Raw genomic sequence first — 21,771 nt, 5'->3', positions numbered from 1 at the left:
CCCAGCCCTGACATCCTGGTATTAGATCTTCTCCAATACAGCAAGGCAGTGGCTCAAAAAGAGCAAGGCAGGATGCTAGTGGAGAAAATAACCATCTCTTTAGTCTGGATTTTCTGTGATGTTTTGGGGAAGTGGTTATTCAAGAGAAATGTTCATGGTGAAACTGTACTTCTATCTGCTATGACTTTGCAAGTCATCATATGTCAGACTGGTTGCCATGAGTCCAGAATTACCTCCTCCTGATATAGCTGGTTTTGCAAATGTGGTGTGAGATTTTATCATAGAACCATAGAATCATCAAGATTGGAAGGGACCTTAAAGATCATCAAGCTCCAACCCCCCTGCCATGAGCAGGGAACCCTACCACTAGACCAGGTTGCACAAAACCTCGTCCAACCTGGCCCTAAAAACCTCCAGGGGTGGGGTATCAACAACCTCCCTGGGCAACACATTCCAGTTCCTCACCACCCTTATAGAGAAGAATTTCTTCCTGATATCTAACCTACATCTCCCCTCTCTCAGTTTAAAACCATTACCCCTGGTCCTATCACTATCTTCTCTGATGAAAAGCCCCTCCCCAGCTTTCCTGTAGGCCCCTTTCAAGTGGAAGGCCACTATAAGGTCTTTCCAGAGCTTAGTCTTCTCCAGGCTGAACAACCCCAGCTCCCCCAGCCTGTCAGCTTGCTGCAGATTCACTCCAGGGTAGATGGGAGCAGAAGTCAATGGATTGCTTCAGGGTCTTGCAAAACACTATATAACCCCCAAGGGCTGCAAAAGGCCCCCTTCACTCAGCCTGCCCAGCCGTGGGGGTTGGCTTACAGTGCTCATGCAGCAACTGGAGAGCACAGAGACAGCCCTCTCTGCTGTGCCAGTTACTGTGCAAGCAGCAGTGTTTGCTTTCTTATACTTTTCTAATTAGGGGGAGAGGAAAAGCAATATCCATGCACGTTGTCTCCTGGGAGAAGGCTGAATTTTAACACGTAACTTCAGGAAAAGATAGAGTTATCTTTTTTTTTGGGACCCAGGCTAATCTCCCGTTTCCACAGCAAGGGATTAGGGTTAGGGCTGTGGGATTTGCAGTTTTAATCAGAGTCACCACAGCAACTTTCATTGTCTGCTCCAGATTACTCTGGCATCTCCGTATCCTCCCATCCCTCTGAATAATGAGGAGCTGCAGACTGAATCCTATCTTACTGATACTGCTGGACTTGTATGGCTTTATGGAAATCAGCAGTTTTGTTGGCATTGAACTCTCACCCTTCTCCCCTCAACGACCGAAATGATTTGGGCAACTTAATGAACTTTTTTCTACTGGTGGTGAGAACACCAGGTTCAGTCCTTCCTGACTTGAACAATAGTTGATAGATGGCCCAGAGCAACAGCTGGACAGGAGAGGAGAGGAGAGGAGAGGAGAGGAGAGGAGAGGAGAGGAGAGGAGAGGAGAGGAGAGGAGAGGAGAGGAGAGGAGAGGAGAGGAGAGGAGAGGAGAGGAGAGGAGAGGAGAGGAGAGGAGAGGAGAGGAGCCCAGCAGTGGAGTCTCTCTATGATCTCACCATGGCTTTAAGCTCACAACTTCAGAAAGCCCCAAGTTTTAAGGGAAAAAAAATTCATTCTTCAGGCCTGTATGAGTTGAGACATCGGTTAATTATTATAGAGAGCTTGTTTTTTTTGTTTTGTTTTACCCAGAAGAGTAATGTTAGTAGTAGAGGCCACTATATTTTGGCAAACCACTACCTACTTACACAGGACGGAAATGAAATCCCATTCCCCTTATTGAAGCAGAAACAAACACCCTTGGCAGTTTCCTTGTTCAGAAATCCCCATTCTGGTGAGTTCTGTGACCAAAAGTCTTGTCTCTGTCCTTGCATGGCCAACCTGCCACTGCTCCACTGACTTACTGCTGCCAGTGGCCTCATGGGGCAAATCTTAGGGATCAGTTCTTGCTCGTGCAATCAGAAAACCCCATGAACTGCATTAACCAGCAATGACCAGACCTTGAGATGAAGATAATTTTCTTGGTTGAGGAGCTAACACAGTGTCTACCTGCCTGACAACAGAAAGAATCTTAATTTTCATTTCAGCTGTGATGTCTGAGTTGCAGACTGAATTTTATATGTTTTTTTAATTAAAAAAATTTTGTTAGTTTGTGGTTTGTTTTTTTTATGCACTGAAGAAGCTGTTTTGTGGTCATATATTGATTTTGACAGTGTTTTCCTATTCTGCTTTAGGGAGTCTGAGGTGGACTGTCTGGTTATATCCTTGAGGGATGGAAACAAAGGGGGAGAAATATAGAAAGGCCTGAAAGCCTTGACTTTTTCAGTCTTCCAAAGGACCTTTTCAATCTGTTTTGACATAATCTCCTGCTGCGGAGCCATCAGAAGCTGTGGGATTTCTTCTTTTAGCAAAGTAAGGCAGATTTCAGAACTTCAAAAATTCTTGTGACACCAAAGTGAACTGCCAACCTCCAGCCATCCCTTGTGCCTTGCAGTCCTTTAGCTCATGTTCAGCAGGTCTGCAAAATAAGCAGCCACAGAAGAAGTTGAAGAGAGGAGGTAGGGGCTGTCTCAGCGTGGGAAATGGAGTGTGTGTGTGCGAATCTAAGACGCTGGCTTGGAGCTCTTGGAGGCAGGGCACATGCAGATGTGTAGCAGGACTTAGCAGCTGGGGACACTCCTGGGTCCAGTTATCTAGATGTAGGCATGGTGAATAAAACACCCTTTCACCTTGGGGTGGGTATGAGGGTGTAAGGAACCTTGAGAGGTTTCTCAGGAAAAGCACTGATCCAGAAAGGGGAAACGTGTGCACAGAAGGTTTTCTAAGTAAAAAAATAATTATTCCCTCAGCATTGGTGTTTTTTTATGGATTGCTTACACAGATGTGTTTATATTTGGCGTTGGATACTCTCAGCCTACGGGTCCCAGGGTCTCCATCCACCAGTGCACGGGGGCTGCTCAGGATTCCCTGAAGTGCCTTGATAGGGCTGAAAAGGGCCCTAAGAAGCTGGCATTGTACTTCCTGGGAGAAAACCAAAATTTGCACAACTCTCTTACAGCTGTGCAAATTGTTTTAAATTAATCTCAGTCATGTCAGTGACCCTGGCAGGGTGATAACTGGCCCTTTTCCAGTTTTTCCTGTATTGCTTGATGTAGGACTGATCAGCTTTCAGTCAAAGATGGTATTTTTATAAATAAATCTGAAGGAAATTGAGTTTACATTCAGTCTCTTTGTCTATAATTCAATTTTCATTGATGCAATAAGTTTGCAGAATGAATTTCTTCTGGGAGTCTTTATTATATTTGTTAACAACAGCTAGGCTATTCCACTGCAGCTTTTCTACCATTGTATTTTAAATACAGAGATGTTTTAATCTCTGAGTTGCTCTCATTAAACTTAGTGGCTTAAAAAAACATGACTCCACATGTACAGTTGCAGGTATGAAGAAGATAGAATTTGTTCAAAAATAAGCCCTACTCATATCCTTCCTGAGTCTGTCCTTTTTTTAGCTCTGGGAAAACCACTTTTTTTTTTTTTTTTTTTTTTTTAACAGATGTCTGCAGCCTTCTGCATTACTCTGTCACTTCCAGAAAATAGGATTTCTCACCTACAGATGGTGAGGAGAGAGGAGGATAGCCATGAACATTAGGTTGAAATTACTTGTCAAGTTTGATCAATTCGTAGAAAGACAAAATCCCTTTTGAAAAGGCACAGTTGATTTTTGAAGATTAGTAGCAGTGTCCTCGCAGCTCCATTGTTTGGGAAATTACACAACAGTGCAGTTTATTGCCTAAATGAAAGATACATTTGCATGTAGATGGTACATAAATTATTTCGTTCTTCTCTGGACGGTGCAATAAACAACCCCAATGCAATAAACAACCCCTCTCTTATACACACAATCACAGAAATGCACACACACATCCACCTGCCCGGGACTTATGACATGGGGTGGCTCTTTTTTTGTGTGTGTTTTCTTTTTCTTTTATTGCCTTGTAAGTATTATTATTTGACAAAGCACTAGGGAAGGAGTACATGAATCTATTAAAGATAACAAAGCTCCATTATGACCTGAAACTCAAGAAAGCAGACAAATAAATATTTCATAATGTGGAAAAGCTGGTCCCTAGCTCTTCAAGCAAAGAAGGAGTTGATCTCAAATTGAACACTAACCTGAATCTTGCTGTTCTTGTGGCAACTTCTTGCTGCAGCAATTTCTTCTTACAGTTTAGTCATGTCATGATGCATTAATTGCAATCTGTATGGTTTTGTTTAATGGGAGCACTAAGAGACAATACTTGTTTTGTTCACTCCTGGACTAGTATTTATAAGAGACACGTGTATGTGCCAGAAAACAGCTCCTGATCTGCTGCATGCTTTGTGGTTCACCCCTGGGCTGCTAACAGGCAAGCAGTTGGCTGTCTCTGAGCAGGAAAAAAAAAATAGATACATGTTCATAAACCCTTCTAGCTTTCTGCTCTAATTCTCAGCCTGGTTTGCTTCAGAGATGTGGTTTACACAGCCCTGTGTCTCACCATGTCCTCATAATCCCCAAACCATTGGGCAATCATGCCTGGGTGCAACAGAACTGGGGGCAGTGCAGTGCCACCAGCAGCAGCTGCATCCAAGGCTGGATTTCTGTTCTGCTGTCCCTGTACTCCTCTCAGATGCAAGCAAGCCCTTCCCTGTGCTCCCTTTCTCTCCCGGGGAGGTGTGATGTCTCATCTCCAGGGAAAGCCTGCATGTGAGCTATAGGGTACCAGGTGTCCCATGAAAGCAAGTGTCCTAGCTAACCTGGAGCTTCCAGTTAGGTTTGGGGTGGAGGGGTGATCAAACTGAGGACAGGGAGCTCCCAGCAATGCCTGCAATGGAGGACTGGCTGCATCATATTTGCACACCCTGAGGGACAGCGTGGAGCCTGGGAAAGGGCTGCGAGGCTGCAGATGTGTCCCAGGCTTGTGGAAAGGTCCAGCTGGAGCTCGCAGTCCATCTCTTGCAGAAGCGATCTGTCTAAGCACTGGGGCTGGAATAAAAAAGTGTGGATGCTTCAGCCCCCAGTACCTACAAATCACGGAAAATCAAAGCTCTTCTGTGGAAGAAATATCCTGATCTTTCATCTTGGGCTGTGTGGAAATCCACCTGAACTGTTATGAAAGCCCTCTCTGACCCACTTTGCTGATCATGTGTGAGCAGCCTCCGGAAAAATACAGCAACTCTTGCTTCTATTATTTTCTCCTTTACCCATTAACATTTCATTTTCCTAAGATGAAGGAGAAAAAAAATTGAAGACCCAAACAGCCTCATGTCTCCGTACACTTTGCAGCAGCAGAAGAAAACAAAATGAAACAACTCCTTACATTATTACATTTAAAAAAAAAAAAAAAAATCATCCTGTTGTACAGACAGTGTGCACCAGTCCCTCATTAGCATCCTGGGTTATTTTTAGCCCCTGTTCTTGCTGAACATTAAATTTGGCAGCATTAAAAGAAATACCACACTGCCTTCCCTACACAACATTTTTGTCCACAAAAAGCACTTTGACCCTTCCTGCCTTGGATTTTAAGGCACAACTTCCTTCGCTGCAAACCAGCGACTGCTCTGCAACCACCAGGGTTGTTCCACTTCATGGGGAAGTGGAGGAAAATCACCTTCCAGACTTTCTTCCTTCATCATCAACTCTTTTTTTTTTTTTTTTTGTCTACCATGAAGTATCAGAGAATCATAGAATGGTTTGGGTTGGAAAGGACCTTTAAAAGTCACATAGTCCAGCCCCTCTGCAGTGATCAGTGACATCTTCAACTAGACCAGGTTTGCCTAGAGCCCCATCTAACCTGGCCTTGAATGTTACCAGGGATGGGGCATCTACCACCTCTCTGAGCAACCTGTGCCAGTGTTTCACCACCTTCATTGTAGAACATTTATTCCTAATATCTTGTTAATTCCAAAAGAGGTGGAGTCATCCTCTTTAGACCTTGTTGAAGCAGTCTAGGATTCTGCTGGCAGACCAGAGAAAGCAAGGACAAGGGAAATTAAATAATCTCTTTGCTGCTAAGCTGGAGACTGATGCGATCCCACAGCCCAGGATGCTCCTTTGGTAACCTTTTATTATTGCCAGCTGGTAAATCACTGAACTTCCCAGAGAATTTTAATGTAAGCAGGAGTGCAAGATCAAGGCACCCTTCACTTCTAGCCTGCAGTGTTTGGGGTAGATTTCACTCTGGTTTTCCTGGAGATTTGAGCCCCCAACAAAGAGCAGAGGTTTATGTGAGTGATGTAGTGACTTCATTCCTTTCCTCCCAGAGTAGGTGTCTTCATAGCTGAAATGGTTTACAGCTTTCAAGTGCCCTACCTCCATCCTCAACAAAGGAAACTACAGACAACCAATGCAGATGCAGGCACTTATTTTCCAGATGTCTAAAGTCAGAGGGGACAACATCTATGCTTCATGTCCAAGAGGAAGAACTGGTTTTCGTAGTCCCTTCAAGGCCATTTTCGTTTGCACATATGGCAAAGAATTCCAGGTGCCTCCACTCTGGATCAGATACAGTTTTCTTTCACTGTTTTGCTGAATTATTTAACAGAACTCAGTGAATCTAGATTCCAGAGAAATGAGTGGCAATGAGGCAGTAATTTGTCTGAGAGACAACAGGTCAGCTGAAGGTACCCTGCTCTGAGAAGAGGGTGGAGGTTGCTCCAATAAACCATGAATATTCATCTGGCACATCTGGTCAGTTCTGATCACTCAGCTCTTTTCAAGGCAATTTCCATCAAGCTTCATAAGTGCCTGAAACAATCTTTGGCAATAAGAAAGCAAAGAAAATGATTGATGTTAAAAGGAATTGACAGGCAATAAGGGTAGAGACCCTGACCAATTCTGATCTTGCAAATAACCATCTTGAAATTAAAGAATTAATCTGTGGGTGTTTTTGACAACCTATGGGGTAGTGCTAAATTATATTGCCTCTTAACTGCTCAGAAGAAAAAACCCAACCAAACAAAAAAAACAACCAAAGTCTGCAAGCAGCCTCATGTTTAGTGAAATGAGAGAATGATTAGAAAATGCCAAGAACTATTTTCTTTGTTTCCCCACATGACCAGCTTTGGGCTAGACACAGGACCAAAGCTCTGATTCCCATGTGGGTTTTTGAGCTCCTGCCATCAAATATAGACAGTGCTAAATCCAACTCCTGAGAACAACTGAGGGCAGCCCAAGCTGGGAGTCCTGGGACCTGTGTTTTGCCTTTGGTGATGTTGACACTTTTCTTTTCAAACTGGTTGTGACTGTAGAAGATTAAAGGTAGGCAATAACAAATTGTAAGGCAAGCTTTAGGAGGCAGTGCACTTTGGGAATGGTTCTTTTCTTCCTAATATTTCATTTCTGCCCTCTCATGATGCACTACCCTTTTCATAAAACTAGCCCTCCAACACAAGCATGAGGTACAATCTGAGAATGCCAAATAGGATTTAATGGCCTTTTTTCATCACAGACACTGTGAAATGTTTTACAGATACCAATAGAAGGGTTTATTGCTGCTGTTTCTTGTAATGCATCATCATAAGGATTTCTAGAAAATTATATACATTGGTTCAGATTAAGAAATTCTCTCTGAGGCATCATTGCATGCTGAAGCAGAGCACTTCATACAATGTAATATACTAAGACAATGTCAAAAAATTGGGGAGGACAGTGGAATGCGAACGTATGGAAGAGATTACTGCTTAGGATTTGTACAGTGAATTTTTTACCTATTCCTATGCCACTTTACTTAAATCCAACCTGGCATACCTCATCTGGGTTCAGGCCGGTTGTCCATGCTTACCTTTGAGTCTGTGCTTAGTCCTTCCCTGTCCATTTAAATGCTAAAGCACATGCATAGGTGTTCTGACTGAAGTCCTAGGAAAAATTGCTATGCATTGGTCCTTAAATGAAGCAGCTGCTTTAAGAGCTTTGCCATTGTAAGGGTCTCAAGTAGCACAGCCATTGTATTGCTTCTCCAAAAAGGAACAGCTTCAGTTTCTCAAAAGATTAATTTTCTTGAGGCATTAGCAGAGTGATGCTGCTTGAATTTTAGAAGAAAAAAAAGGGCTTTTGAACATATTGTCAGTGATGCTCACAGATGAACACACCTCAGCACTAATCGCAGAGGTTAAGCTAAGCATTTGGATTAAGTGACCTGAACTGAAATTAAATTGTGGAGTATTAATGTTCCAGAAGCCCCTCTTCTCCACAGTCCTCTGCTGAGCTTCAGGGATGCAAGCCTTGCCCGCTCAGCTCCAAGCACTCCTTCTTCCTAGCTACCTGAAACTGGAAGCCTGTTGCACAACCCCTTGCTGGTTTTCTGCCTGCTGTGTGCTTTGCAATGCCTTGTTTGCCTTAGGGTTAAATGTGTGTGTCCTGGGAAATGACCCTGAGTTATGACACGTGGCATCCAACACAAGGCTGAAGAGATAGCCAGGATCCCCTAACCCTCTGGGAATATGAAGTCTTGGGCAATTATGTGGTCATAGCAAAAAGGTGGTTTGGCTCACATTTTCAGGTGGAAAATTTGCTTTGTAAAAGAATTGAAGTGAGGGCCTTTGAGCACTGCAAGGGGATGGGATTGCTGCCTGCGTGGAACAAGGATAGTTTTATGGGGTGTTTGGGCTGGAGGCAAGGCTGTTTACAAGGGAAGGAGACCACTCTGGGGTGGGACGATGAGGGCATAGTCATGATGAGGGGTTGTGGTCCCTGTGATGGAGTTTGAGCTGGAGCTGCAGAAGAAACTCTGTGGTCTGAGGGACTGAGGACCATTTTCAGCAGTAAGACATTTTAGTGACAATGAAAATCCTTCCCAGTATCACCACTGTTACTTCTGTCTTTCCCTAGAGCACCTGAGACCAGACATTTGTGTATCTGAGGAGTCAGGAGGACCTCTCCTGACTGCCACCTTTTGTGGGAGCTAGCCAAAACCAGGCTCTAACTACACAGCCCTTTTCCAACACACTCCCACTGGACAACAAAGAAGTCCCCAGGCCAGCTCTGTTAGTGCTTTTCTTATCAGAGACAACTGGCATTGAGTCTTTTAACATGCAATTATACCTTGAAAGGTCACTCTGTGAAAATGGTGCTGTGAGCCTCCATGTTTATTGACTCCCTTTCCCTGGGCAATTTGCTCAGTTTACATGTGATGAATAAATGCTATTCTTGGCTGCTGCCCAACCCAGCAGGTCTGAAAGCCAAGCTGTGTCAGCTTTCTGCCACAGCATTATCACCAAAACTAAAGGTTACTCTGGAAAAACTTCACAACCTGTAGCCTAGGAGTGTCTTTTTCCTGTCACATTTGCATTTGGGCACTTTGCCATGATCCTCCTCACCAGCATCTCCCCATTCCTTCTCATTTTCAGCTCCTGATGAACTCTACCATTCCTCATATCCAAGTTAGATTTTGTCCAATTGTCAACTTTTGCCTCCAGTGTAGCTGTGATGGTTCAGACCTGTCTCTAGAACTGGCTGTTGTGTCTGCTTGACGCAGTCAGGAGAGGAAGATGTGTTTTTCTATTCCTGTCAGATAGTACATCAGACTTGCAGATAGCTGCAGCTGGTAGGATTAACTTAGCTCCAAGATGGGCAACTGACCCACTGTGTGCTGAGCTGTTATTCACTTAACCAGATAAAGTGGTGATGCTGTTGTGTCAGGATGGCTTCTGATGCTTGTGCTTGGTCACATGTAATCAGATCATGGACCTCACAGCACTGCAGTGTAAATGTAATGGCTTCGCAGCTCTAGGACTCAATAGGATCATTCTGATCCTGTGGCTGGATGGTGTAGGTGGGGTTTCTGCAGAGAGTCTGACCCTTGCAGGCACCATCAGGTTTGGAGAAGAGCTACATTGCACCTACAGTCCATAAGAGTCTTGTCAGTCACTGAGGAACAGAAACCCCAAAATCTGGCCCATTTGGCCTCATAGACATTGAATCTGAATGGCAAATACAACCATGACTCCATAGAGTAACTTCATGAGTCGTGTCAAGACCTTCTCTTAGGTTTGCAGCTTGTGTGGACTCAGCGGTGAAGACAAGTTCATTTTGTAGAAAGAAACCCTCTGTTTCTCTCTGGATGGGAGGATCTCTGAATTTAAGGCTTATAGTCACAGACTTCTCGACATTGGTATCTGTGCTATTTGGAGTCTCTCTCTGTGCATAGTGATGAGCCCTCTAGGATGGAAACCCCTGGCAGGGTGTATGTGCTGGCCCCTGTGGCCTGGACATCTGCATAGCTGGTGACTCTTCTCTGGTTCCTGCAGGTTTCCAGCTGAGAAGAGAAGAGCAATCAGGAGTGAGATGTGAGGAGCAATCATGGGTGAGATGTGACCCATCGCAGACACAATGGTTAAGTGCTCACCCTCCATACACCAAGTACATCAGGCACACAGAAATGTGTAGGGTTTTTTAACGTGACTTCCCAGAGCACACATAGCCAACATGTGTCAGTCTTGCATAACAGACTCTAGAGCTGGTGAGTTGTCCACAAACTGTCCTGTCAACATCAGTGGGTACAGACATACACTGCTGGAGGGCTCAGGTTTAATCTCCTGAAAGTGGTTTTCAACACAGGAGTTATCACACACAATGCAACAACAGCAACAGCTTAGAGGCTGTCAGGAATGCAGACAGTCCTCCTCAGGCCTGGGGCTGTCCCTGGCTTCTGCCAATCCAGCAGAGGAGCCATGTGGAGGCTCACCCGGGGGAGGCTGGATAAATCTCCTTGGCAGCTCTCACACTAATGACACCATCCAGTAGATATTTATACTCTTTTTTTGCACTCCTGTTTAAGGTTTTCTTTGTGAAAACTCTGGAAGAGGCAGAGCAAGGGCTGTGATGTGCTGTAGTTCAACCCTCTCTACTTACTGCAAATCATTTTCCAAGGACACATGTCACAAGAAAATGCTGCCCAGAGGCTACAGCAATATATTTCTGCTTCACTCAGGACTCTCCTAGTTAATTATATTTTTTTTTTAGTTCAGCATTTATTTGAGTATTCAGAGTAGCCCTGAGACTGTCACTCTTCTGGATATCCTCTTCCACATCTCCATAAGGCAAAAGCACAAGCACCACCCAAAGCTCATTTTGAGTAACCATCTCCTTCAGTATCAGCTGCTGCATCTAAAGATATTATCAGCCCTAAAAAGCCCCACTGCATAATTATTTTATGCAAGTATATTAAAATATTATTAATTTATATTACTGTAGTTCCCGGAGAACTTTCTGTGGATCAGGACCCCACTGGTAGCACCTAACTATGTTTTATAGCCTAATATTGTAGTCAGGAGCCAGAGAGGAACCTGTATCCCGAAACAGGAGTCATCTGATGAAGATGTGAATGGGCTTAATGCTTCTGTTCAAGATTATGTTTTAATTCTCAAAGGTAAGGGAGGGACTTAGCAATTTTGGCTTCTGTTGAACTGAACCTCTCTAGAACTGATGGTGTCCAGTTCATTGGATGGCTTCCAGTAGTCCAATCATTTGCCACAGTTTACCAGGAGAGACCCAAACTAATCCCTGCAGGTGTATCTAGTGCTCCTGCTGTGTCAGGTGGAGGCACAGAAGTAGGGCTTGCCCCTCATTCATCCCGTGCACACACACTCATGAGCATAGCAGAGCCTCGGTGGAGCCTCCCTGTCTTGAGTCCTAAAACCGTCTCTGACTAAAAGTCAATACTAGTAGATTATTAGACAACAGCCTTGAAGTCATCAAAGGCTTTGAGTCAGATGCCTGACAGCTGTTACTTTCAATAGTTGAAGCAGGGATTGTAAGATGAAGAAAGTTTCTCCATAGGTTGTGCTTGCAATTCTGGATTCACCCTGGACAGGTAGCACTCTGCCCAGTCTGCTGGCCAGGCAGTCTGGTCTGAAAACAAAGATCCTTTCCAGACTTGTTTCATGCATGACCGTGTCTGCTTTGATGTTTGAAGTGGTCTCTTTTAGTCAAGAAAGGAAAAATATCTGAGTTTCTCTTGAACTCCAATCAATAGGACCTGACTGGCAACGAAGTGACTCTTGCTATGCAGACATCCAGTCTGCAGCAGTAAGGAAAATGCTTTTAAGATCACCTGAAAACCGTGCCCCAAATCTCATGTTTGTATTTGAATAAGTTTATTTCTTTGTCTAGAAGCTCTGATTTTTCAGCCTGCACCACATGGGTACTGAAGCAGTTCATCACTGTTGCCATGAAAGTTCAAAGCCATTTATCTTCAATAAGGTTACTTGATGCAATTTCTACCAGCAAGAACCCCTCAGTCCTGGGGCTTTCTACAAGATTAAGTGATATATTCAGATAGGCAACGTCTCAGGAGGATTTTTAATACCTGGAGGATATAAAGCTCATTCTAGTTGAAGGACAGCAAGCTTTGCAATTGGTGTTTCCCATTTGCCTCCCTCTAAGGCTTGTTATGTTCTTTTTTTGGAGCCTGGCATCTCTTTGTGAAAGCACTGGGAGAACAGCCATCTTTGAAATGAGTGTTAGTCCTCATCCTTCTCTTGAAGGTGATCACTGCTTCTAATTCTTCATGTGAATGTTCTGGAGGGGCAGAACCCAAAGGGGGATAAAAAAGCTAGGTATTGGCCTATTGCCCTTGTAGGGAAAGAAGGAATGAATTATTGTAATCCTAACCAAGGGTAGAGGTTTAATTTGATGTTCTGTCATTTTTGGGGTGGTTTTCAGTACATATGTTTGTGCCTTGGTGTGAATTTGCAAGTGAAAGACAACAAAACTGTCAGGCAAGAGGGCTTGGAGGAACCACCGGCAGCTGCAGGTAGCTGAGTACCCACCAAAACCATAGGAGATGTGGGACAGGATTGCAGCTTCATGTCTGTACTCACTGTGCCACCTGCATGCAGCCCCACAGTATCAAGGACATATCCTCTCATCTGCACTGTTCCCAAGACAAGGCTTTCAGCAGATGAGAGACTCCTTTGCTGGGTGGAAGGTGCTGCTTTGAAGAGACACGTGTCTGCATAGAGCCTCAGCTCCTCACTGGTTTACTGCTCTCAGGATGTCCATCATTCTCCTGACAGCCCTCGTTGTGACCCTGCTCCAAGTGGTTTCTGTTCAGTAATATTTCTGTCCTGAGGTTGAGCTCTGCCCTTAGTTGTGAGTGTATGTCTGCAGAGCCCTCAGGTGCTGCCCTGTGCTTCCCTGCTGTGAAACCCCCTCATTTTCTGCAGGGTCATCTGTGCAGAAGGCAAATCATCTTTTTGTCCTAATAATTCCGGTGATGGTACATGTGGCAATCTTTGTTTTCTGCCCTTCCCTCAGATGGTGTGAGCTTGCAGAGTTAATTTGATTTAAAAAACAAAACAAACCACAAAAAACCCCCCAACAAAACTTATGCTTGCATCTGAAAGATCAGAAGCTGCAGTTCCTCCATGTGAGAAGGTGTTTCTAATCCAGCTGGAGCAGAAGCACACTTCTGAGTCTGTTCTAATAGACTCTTGTCTGTTCAGAGTGTTTTTCAGATGTGTTATGGGCTAGAAAAGCAGATAAATCACCTATACTACAATACTGTTAATCGAGTTTAATTCCTCTGATGCCCAAAAGAGAGAGCCATGTAGCAGTATTCAGCAATTTACTGTAAACAATTAATTTTGTTATAAACCTTAGTTGTCCAGAATTTAGCATCCTTCCTTTCTTCAGTAGCTTACTGGCCTGTATTCAGAAAGGATGGTAAGAAATGGAGGATGTGGTATCAGAGTCCAGTGGGAAGAGGACTACTGCCCTACTCCTCAGCAAGTCCTCCGGCTAGCACTGGCACAGCAAGATCCTTTGTCATCTTCAAGATGACAAGACTTGGGATGCTTCAGCTGATTTATAAGGAGACATGGATATAGGATGTGAGCTTAATTCGTAATGGGATTGAGCTGAAAGCACTAATGCTGTTTTACTGCAGATCTGACATTAACATTCACACTGTGTCTGATGGATAGTGCAGAAGAACCAAAGCAGGTTTTCTAGCGGGTCTGGTAGCAATCCATCCATCTCAGCCTGATGAAATTATTGGTGCAATTTACTAATCTAGGCTCAACAAAATCCATCCATGAACACAGATATGTAAAAACCCTAAAAAAACCCCAAAAGATTTTTTTTTTCTATGGAATAAAACAAATAAAACTAAATAAAGGGGAAACAGTGCTCTCAGCTAGGTAGGATTTTGCAACACCTGCATAGCAATTTTGAAAGACCTCATTTTCTCCTGCACTGAATGTGCTTCCTTACTTCAAAGAGATGTAAGGCTGTGTTCTTCACTTTTCTGAAGGAATTTGGAACAACTGGGTATAATGCTTCATAAAGATTCAAAATACTAGAGTATGAAATGAATTCTAGAAGCCCCAGTTTCAGCCCAAATTTGAAAAGCCAAGGTACAGCTGCCTTTCAACCATGAGTAGAGAGCTGTAAAAAGTGCTATATCATGGGCACTGAAAGAGGGCATGTAAACTGAATTTCATTGTTGATCCTACTTGCCAGCATTTTAGGATTTATATCTCACCATGCAGCATATTTGCTTCACCTTTGCTTTATGGCACTGAAGGGTTGTTCACAGGCTTTGAATTATGACAGAATTAGAATGTCTTCCATAATAAAAGTTCCTTAAATACACCCTCGAACATTTGGGTTTTATGCTGAGATGCTTATGAAAGCTGGATTTTGGTACCCACATCTCCTTTCCTCCCCAGATGTGTCCTTTTTTCTGTACTGGGAGTCTTACTAGGCAGATTTTAATCAGTAATCCAACCCACACAGACTTCTGAAATCTCTGCCAGAGCTGGGGCTTTGCAGCTGTGGAGAGACCCAAGAAAGTAGGTTACTTGATTGGCTGCAAAGAGCATTAAGAATAGTTTAAATAGTGGCACCCAAGAGACAAAAGTGGGAGGAGGCAGGAAGCACCGTGGGCTCTGCAAGTGGAAGGTTAAAACCCAGGTTGAGAGCTTGAGAATGGGATGAGAAGGGTGGCCACCAGATGAGGGGAGGACTGGCAAAGGAAATGCTGAACTGTTGGTGTGGCCACAAGAAAGCTCTAGGAGAAGGACACATGGAATGTGAGGAGGTCTGTGTCAGGGAGGCAATGTTTCCACTGTGCTTCCTGCCCCAACAAAACCAAAACAACAGGATTCTGGCAAGGGATGGAGATGCCCACCCCTGAGAACTGTTGCTGTCACAATGATCCTGCTGGAAATACATCTGTCCTTTGGTGAGAGGCATGTCCAAAAATACTGACAGCCCGTTCTTCTTTGCAGTAGATATTTAAAGAATAAAAGATGTCAACTAGTAAGAAGTAAATAGTCTGGAACAAATAAATACCCAAGGAGTATCCCTCCCCCTAGAACTGGTTGTGATCAGGCAACAAAAGCAGCATTACATTAGGTCCTTATCACAGTGTAGGAAGAGCTCAGGAAGTCTGAGCTAGAGGAACTGTTTCTGTTGGGGTTTTATTGCTCTTTCTTTAACTCCACAGCAGAATATTTGCCGGAGGAGCTGGAGAAGCCAGTTTCAGTCCACAAAAATGCCAGTGATTTATTTATTGCTATCATTTAGGGAAAGGGCAGCAGTTGCTGGTTCTGAATATTTAACACGTCAGGGAAAAAGCCACTCTGAAGCCTGAGTGTTCCAGTGAAGCACTGAAACCAGCACGTTGCCCTGGCCCCCCAAATTCGAGGTGGGAGAGCTGTGAAGGTATGCCCCAGCATACTCTAAAAGGAACTGAGACTTCTTCAGAGCTCATCTTGAGTGGTCACTAGCAGCCTGTTAAAGAGACCCTAGCTCCTCTCAGAGGGGTGATCTGCTATGAAGGCCAAGTAAAGAGAAGAGGTACATTTGCAACTCAGAAGGCATTACTTGCCTAGCATTCATCTCAGGAAAATTGTAATTCGTCGTACTTCACGCATCTTTTGGAATAGTTCCCAGGAGAGCAGCAGGTGGGAGAGATTAGTGATTAAATCAGTGTTTTTGCCTGCCCAAAGCTAGCAACAGAGAGATGCCTTTTGAAAGTCTTGAAGGACTGTTCTTAGCTCACATTCCCTCCTCCTTTGGGTTTCCAAGAGATTCAAGGAATGAGCCTCATGCTCTGTAGCTACTAACTGACCCAACCCACCAGATGTTTTTAAAAAATGCATTCAGGAGCAGCCAGGCCACAAACACACAGGGGCAGGAGGGAAAACAGGAAAAGACAATTTCCCATGCTTCTCATGTGTCACCGTCCCTGGAGAGCCCCCTCCTCTGACATGTCACCTGTTGCTCTGGGATTTCACTGCTGTTCTTGGCTGTGGAGGAAACATGCCTGACTGCAGATGGGACCAAGTGTCAGGAGATGGCCAACATCTGCCTCTGGCTCTGAGACATCTGAGAGAGAAGCTCTTACCGAAACCTGTGCCTTCTTGTGACCATCGCTGTCTAAGAAAGACCCTCAGCAGAAGAAAGGGACCATCACCACTCCCCAGGTGTATGGAAGAGAAAAAAAATAAGGTTATTTTAAAAGGAGAACATTTCAAACCTCTTAGCCAATTTGCACACAGAAATTCTGACTGCATCATTGTAAATCAATATTTAGCAGCACACACTGTGGGTCTAAGAATTCAATAGCAAGATCAGTACACAACTTAGGACTCTCTTGATACTTTATTTTCTGAAAATCTCTTTTTGAATGCTTAAGGAAATAGCAGCTAAAAAGGTGAATGCCCTGCTGGCTGGCTGTGGTTATATCCACCCTGGAGCCAGACCATCTAGCAAGCCTCTCACTACCCATCAGGATAAAAGAGTGAGATTTAACCATGCTCACAATGTCCACCCACTAGCTGCCATCCCCAGTTTAATGCAGGACGAGGCTTCCTAAGCCCCGGCTTAGTGGAGGTGGTGACTTTTTCTTCTGAAGCTTTTATTGTCTGGGTGGTGAAGGTTGCTTCCTCAGAAGCTAAAGGGGTCTCTGAAACTTCAAGCTCCCTGGGTTGGTTGTGATCACTGAGTAAGATTTAAATCACAATTGTTGGAATGGAAACCTGGATGCACTTGTCCCTTAGTGGAATACTTTACCTTTTTACCAGGCACAGGGGCCTCCTTAATACCAGGCAATTAGGCAGACAGTGAAGGAAACACATTTGCATATCATTCTCAGACCAAAGGTTTCTATGAGTCACCCGGGGTGTCCTTTCAAGGAGAAAGTGTTGTTCCAGGTGTTGCTGGAGGGTGACAATAAATTGATTCGCCTCTTTAAAATTTCTCATAAAATTGTATTAACAAAACAGTAAATACATTACACAGAGACCGTAACCCCAGGATGTTTACATAATGCCCACTGTGGACAAGTACTAAATACCATAAAATACCTGAGACCCCCCCCAAAAAAAAAAAGTCCACAAGTTCTGGCTCTCACAAGGCAGCCAGAGCACCAATGTTCCTGCTTCTCTTCTTCTTCCCCCTCACATCTCGGCTTCAGCGTTGTGAACTTTGCTGGTGGTTATTGCAATTCCTATTGCGAGGCTTCCGTTGTCGGAAAAGAGCTGAGCCAGGGAAGTGTTCAGCACAAGGCAGTCCCCGTCCGAAATGACAGAGTCAACACACTCCAGCACAGACCTGGGGGTGGCCTCCCACTTCAGGCGCCTCTGGTTCCTGTTGAGCTCCAGGCGGTAGGTGAAGTTGTCGGCTTGGGTGGGGGTGCCGATCAGCATCATGGTGGCGAAGAACTGGGGGTGGCCTTCATACTTCTCCTGCTTCCTGAGGACCAGCAAAAACTGGTGGCCAAGGCAAGAGTGCATGATGATCCAGTCCGTTGGTGCGGGCAGGTGCATGTCTGTGGCCAGGAAGACAATCTCTGCCCCCTGAAGGATGTTGATGCGGTGCGTCTGCCTCAGGTGGGGCACCACCACCTCCAGGTGCCCTTCCCATGGGCAAGAGAAGAGCGGGCACGTGCAGGGAACCAGCTGGGGGTCGTGCACTGCTTCGTGGTGATGGCAGGGAGGAAGGACGCCTGGCTCCACGGACGTCTGCGCAGCTGCACAGCGCGTGGGTGCATACTACGAGAAGAGAGAAATTCCATGTGTTAGCAGGTGAACCAGGAACCAGGGCAGATACGCAAGGGGCAGACCCTGCAGACACCAGCCACCCAATATCCCACAGCACCTGTGAGAACACCAGGAACCAGGCTGAGATCAGGGGCAATCCAGGCCAGGATCTGCAGAACAAAAGGTGCTGGCAGTTGCCTTGTTCTCCAGAAGAAAAGAAACCATTTGAGCCACGGCAAGTCACTTCAAATGAAAGTGATAAATGTGTTTAAAGGGTGATTTCATTAGTTTGGGGGAAAAAATCCAATTAAAAAAAAAAAAAAAAAGCCCAACAAAGCAAGGACAGCATGGGGCATTTTATATAGTTAAGGTTCTTGCAGCTCAGAACCAGGAAATGAAATATGTATGGCTATATTATTCTTTAATGAAACATACTGGCAAATACAGACATTTATCCTGAAACAATATGCTTTATAACACCCATAATTTGTGAAATAAAAGTCAGGTTTTATTGTATACGATGCCTTCATTCTTTTCCCCCCCCCCCAATCTACTTGTGCTTAATTGATGTACTTGCATCTATAAATCTTAAATGGCTCTCAAAGCTGGATGGATGGCAAATTAAAGGCATTTCTATACTAAAGTAAATTTGGATTAAGGTAGGGCAGGTAGCTGAAAAGGCAGCAGCTCTTGCAGAATAATTCCACGTGAGGACTACGAATCAAACCACTCTGCCTCTGTCAAGAGGATGTTGCTGGAGAGAAATGAATAAGTCTTATCCAACCAAAAGTGTATCTTCATGTAATGCTACTCAGGAAGAGTAATGGCTCTCTGCAATAACTCTGTGCATAGACAAACCCTAAGGCACAGGCACACGGGTCATGATTCATCCTGCCCAATTTTAAGCATTTACTTCAGCTACCCGAGACAGAAACCTGGTTATCTCGGGCTGCCTCTGCAGTCAATAGAGGGAGGCAGCCCTTTCCAGTGATGAATTCAGATCTTAACGGGAGTAATTCACCTCCTAAAGGTGACACAGGCTGCTGCCAGAGTGACCAAAGCTGAGATCCAATCTGTCTAGTTGTTCCTAAATTTTAGATACTTAAATGTAAGAATACATTGTCTCCCTCTGAACTCCTTTGGAGATGCTTATAAGAACTATTAGAATTAAGAGTACATATATTGTACTTTTGCTTTAACACATGTTCAGGAAGATTCATATAATTCCTTGGGTGCTGCCCTATGTCTGCTCATTTTAACACATGTACCCAAAATTACAAGAACAACAGGACAGTTCTAACATCTAACAGCTGTTCTCCTCCATGCCAAAATCAAATCATAGCAGATTTGGGCTTTATTCAGATATTTTTGAGCAGAGATTTGTTTTAATGAAGGACAAGCATAATCTTATATAATAGGTGCCAGATATGTTGTAAATGGTTGTCTTATTTCTCCATGGCTACCACAACGTTTTTCATCCCAGCCATGACATGAGGGTAAGCGTTCCTACTGCAAGCAGTTTTTCTCACCAGAACTTGCACTTTCGCTTTCCAGGATGTTTTGGGAAGCAATCTCTTGGGTCGACTATCCCAGCTCTCAGGTAACCAGGGCTTCCTTCCCAACCAGAATGACCAAGTCCTGGACCTCCATGTTGTCAGTAGCTGGTGAGAGGCATGATGGGCAGAGCAGGGCTGTGATTATAGCTGCTGTGAAATTCGTGGTTCTTCCCAAGGCACTGGGTGTCAAAGGGAACTGTTTCTTCTCCCTCTGACATTTGGTATAAGGAATAATTGACTATTTAAGCCCTGTTTTTGAACCTTGCAGCTTTTTCTTTGTAGCATTATTACTTTAATAGTACTGCTCCACTTTTCCCTTCCTCCTATTCTGTTTTGCTGTATAAAACCCAAGAATATAAACTTTTCCAGAAGGTAATGAATTGAGGACAGATAAATTACTATCATTGTCTGGGAAATAAAACAGGTCATTGTAAACTAATCGAGGTTTGTGGCTTTAGCTGCCTGCTTATCACGGTGGGATTGCTGGTTCACACTTAATTCTACATTAATTTTTGCATCCCATTAAGATGAAAGTGATGGTTAATTTAAACTCTTTTTGGTGAAGGAGGCTACTGCAATGGCAGATTGTAAAAGCCTTTTAAAAAATCCCTGAAATGCTAATTGCCTCATAAAATGAATTCTAATCTCCCAGTCTAATACAGTGGGTGTGAGCAATTACTTTCTCTCACCAAACTGTTAATGCAACATTAGTGATTATACTAATTAAAACTAATGAACTCATACTCACATGCTGATAAACCTCTCAAACACTCAACAAGTTTCAACCTTCTATCAGTTTTATTTAACTCCTCTTTAGGAAGATGAATCTTAAATTAACCTCTTGAATAATATTCAAAATTAAGTTTTGAAATGTGAAGCTTTATAGACTGTGTATAATTCGTCTCCAAAGATTACTAGAGTCAGAGAAACCATTTCCACTGAGGATGTAATTGAATTTAGAAATGCATTCTCCTAATTTGATAAGCATGGAGAGCAATGGTAGCTCATCCATCTAAACTGTATCCATGGTAAAAAAATACAAGTATCTCCAAAAATCACTTGATGATAAGCACATTTCTATGACTCAGGAGCTGGAAAAAATAAATTAAAATGAACAATTAATTCAATGTATTGAATTAATTTCTTCTTTCCATAATTTGTGATTTTTTTGTGTTTGTGTGCAAATAATTGAAGATTCCCTTTCACATCTTACATTTTTGAAACATTTCCGTGAATCACTTCAGCAAAGGATTTTTGCTCTGACTTTGTTCACTTCAGTTTTATTGAAAATTCGGCAAATTGAGCACAAACCATATGATCAGTTTGTATTCTCTGACTCAATGAGAATCATCTTCCAAAATATGATTCCTGAATTATTCAGCATTCCTCTTTCTAAATTCTAAATTTTGTAATATTTCTGAAAGAAACATTTAAAAAGTGCCATCTCTGTGAAAAAAAGTCACTCAGAAAACTACTCTTTTACTTTTAGTTTTGAGGTATGAGCGTAACTATTATGCTGCTGGTGCCCTTGTTGGTCTTCCATATGGCTGTGAATCAAACCTCTGAAATTGAAATGCAGAACAGGAATAAAATTGTCACCTTGAGTGCATTTAAATACTTGAATAAATATTTATGAACATTTTCCCATGTTTAATCTGCTCCAGCATTTACTTTCCATCATTTATTAACCGATTACCTAACAAAATTAGGTTTATTATATTGTTGTGTCAGTCCAGTATTATTCTCAATTATCTTTTAGCCTGTTGACCAGTTTCAGTCATATTTAACTGTGTGATAGATGTTTCAAAGACTTTAATTTTCAGCTGAGCAGGGTAGAAAAGTATGACCCCTTTGTATCTCCAGGGAGGAACAGTTTGCTGCTTGGGCAGTATTACATTGTCAGATAGGAGACAACCTAAACAATGGCAGTTTGATCCCAAATGTATTATAGACACAAGAGAACCCACATGAGACAGTGTCTTTATGAACAGGAGAAAAGGCTTCAGCCAGAATGCTCCTCATTAGACACAAGATAATCCCACCTCGAGACACCAAACCGCAGGAAACCAGGCTCTGCTGATCACAGAAACATTTCTTTTTAATGATGCGGCTTATTACAGCATAATTCTCTTTATGAAGAATTCATTTGGCAAAGAGTGGTTTATAAACACATGGTGTGTTTCTTACAGGGAAA

The 21,771-nt window shown here is 43.4% G+C and overlaps 1 protein-coding gene across 1 annotated transcript in view; it reads right to left on the bottom strand.

Annotated features, from left to right (window-relative positions):
- Window positions 1-17,236: 17,236 nt before the first annotated feature.
- SIAH3 (siah E3 ubiquitin protein ligase family member 3) overlaps window positions 17,237-21,771 on the bottom strand; it is a 48,857-nt gene continuing 44,322 nt past the window's right edge. The window contains exon 2 of the mRNA XM_051628399.1: window positions 17,237-18,033. Coding sequence (XP_051484359.1) covers window positions 17,440-18,033 — 594 coding nt within the window. The 3' untranslated portion in view covers window positions 17,237-17,439. The remainder of the gene's footprint in view (window positions 18,034-21,771) is intronic.

The sequence above is a fragment of the Apus apus genome, chromosome 1 (assembly GCF_020740795.1).
Source record: "Apus apus isolate bApuApu2 chromosome 1, bApuApu2.pri.cur, whole genome shotgun sequence".
In the NCBI taxonomy this organism is placed as follows: Eukaryota; Metazoa; Chordata; class Aves; order Apodiformes; family Apodidae; genus Apus; species Apus apus.
Note: the sequence above shows the minus strand (reverse complement) of the source record. Positions and strands in the feature narration are given on the sequence as shown.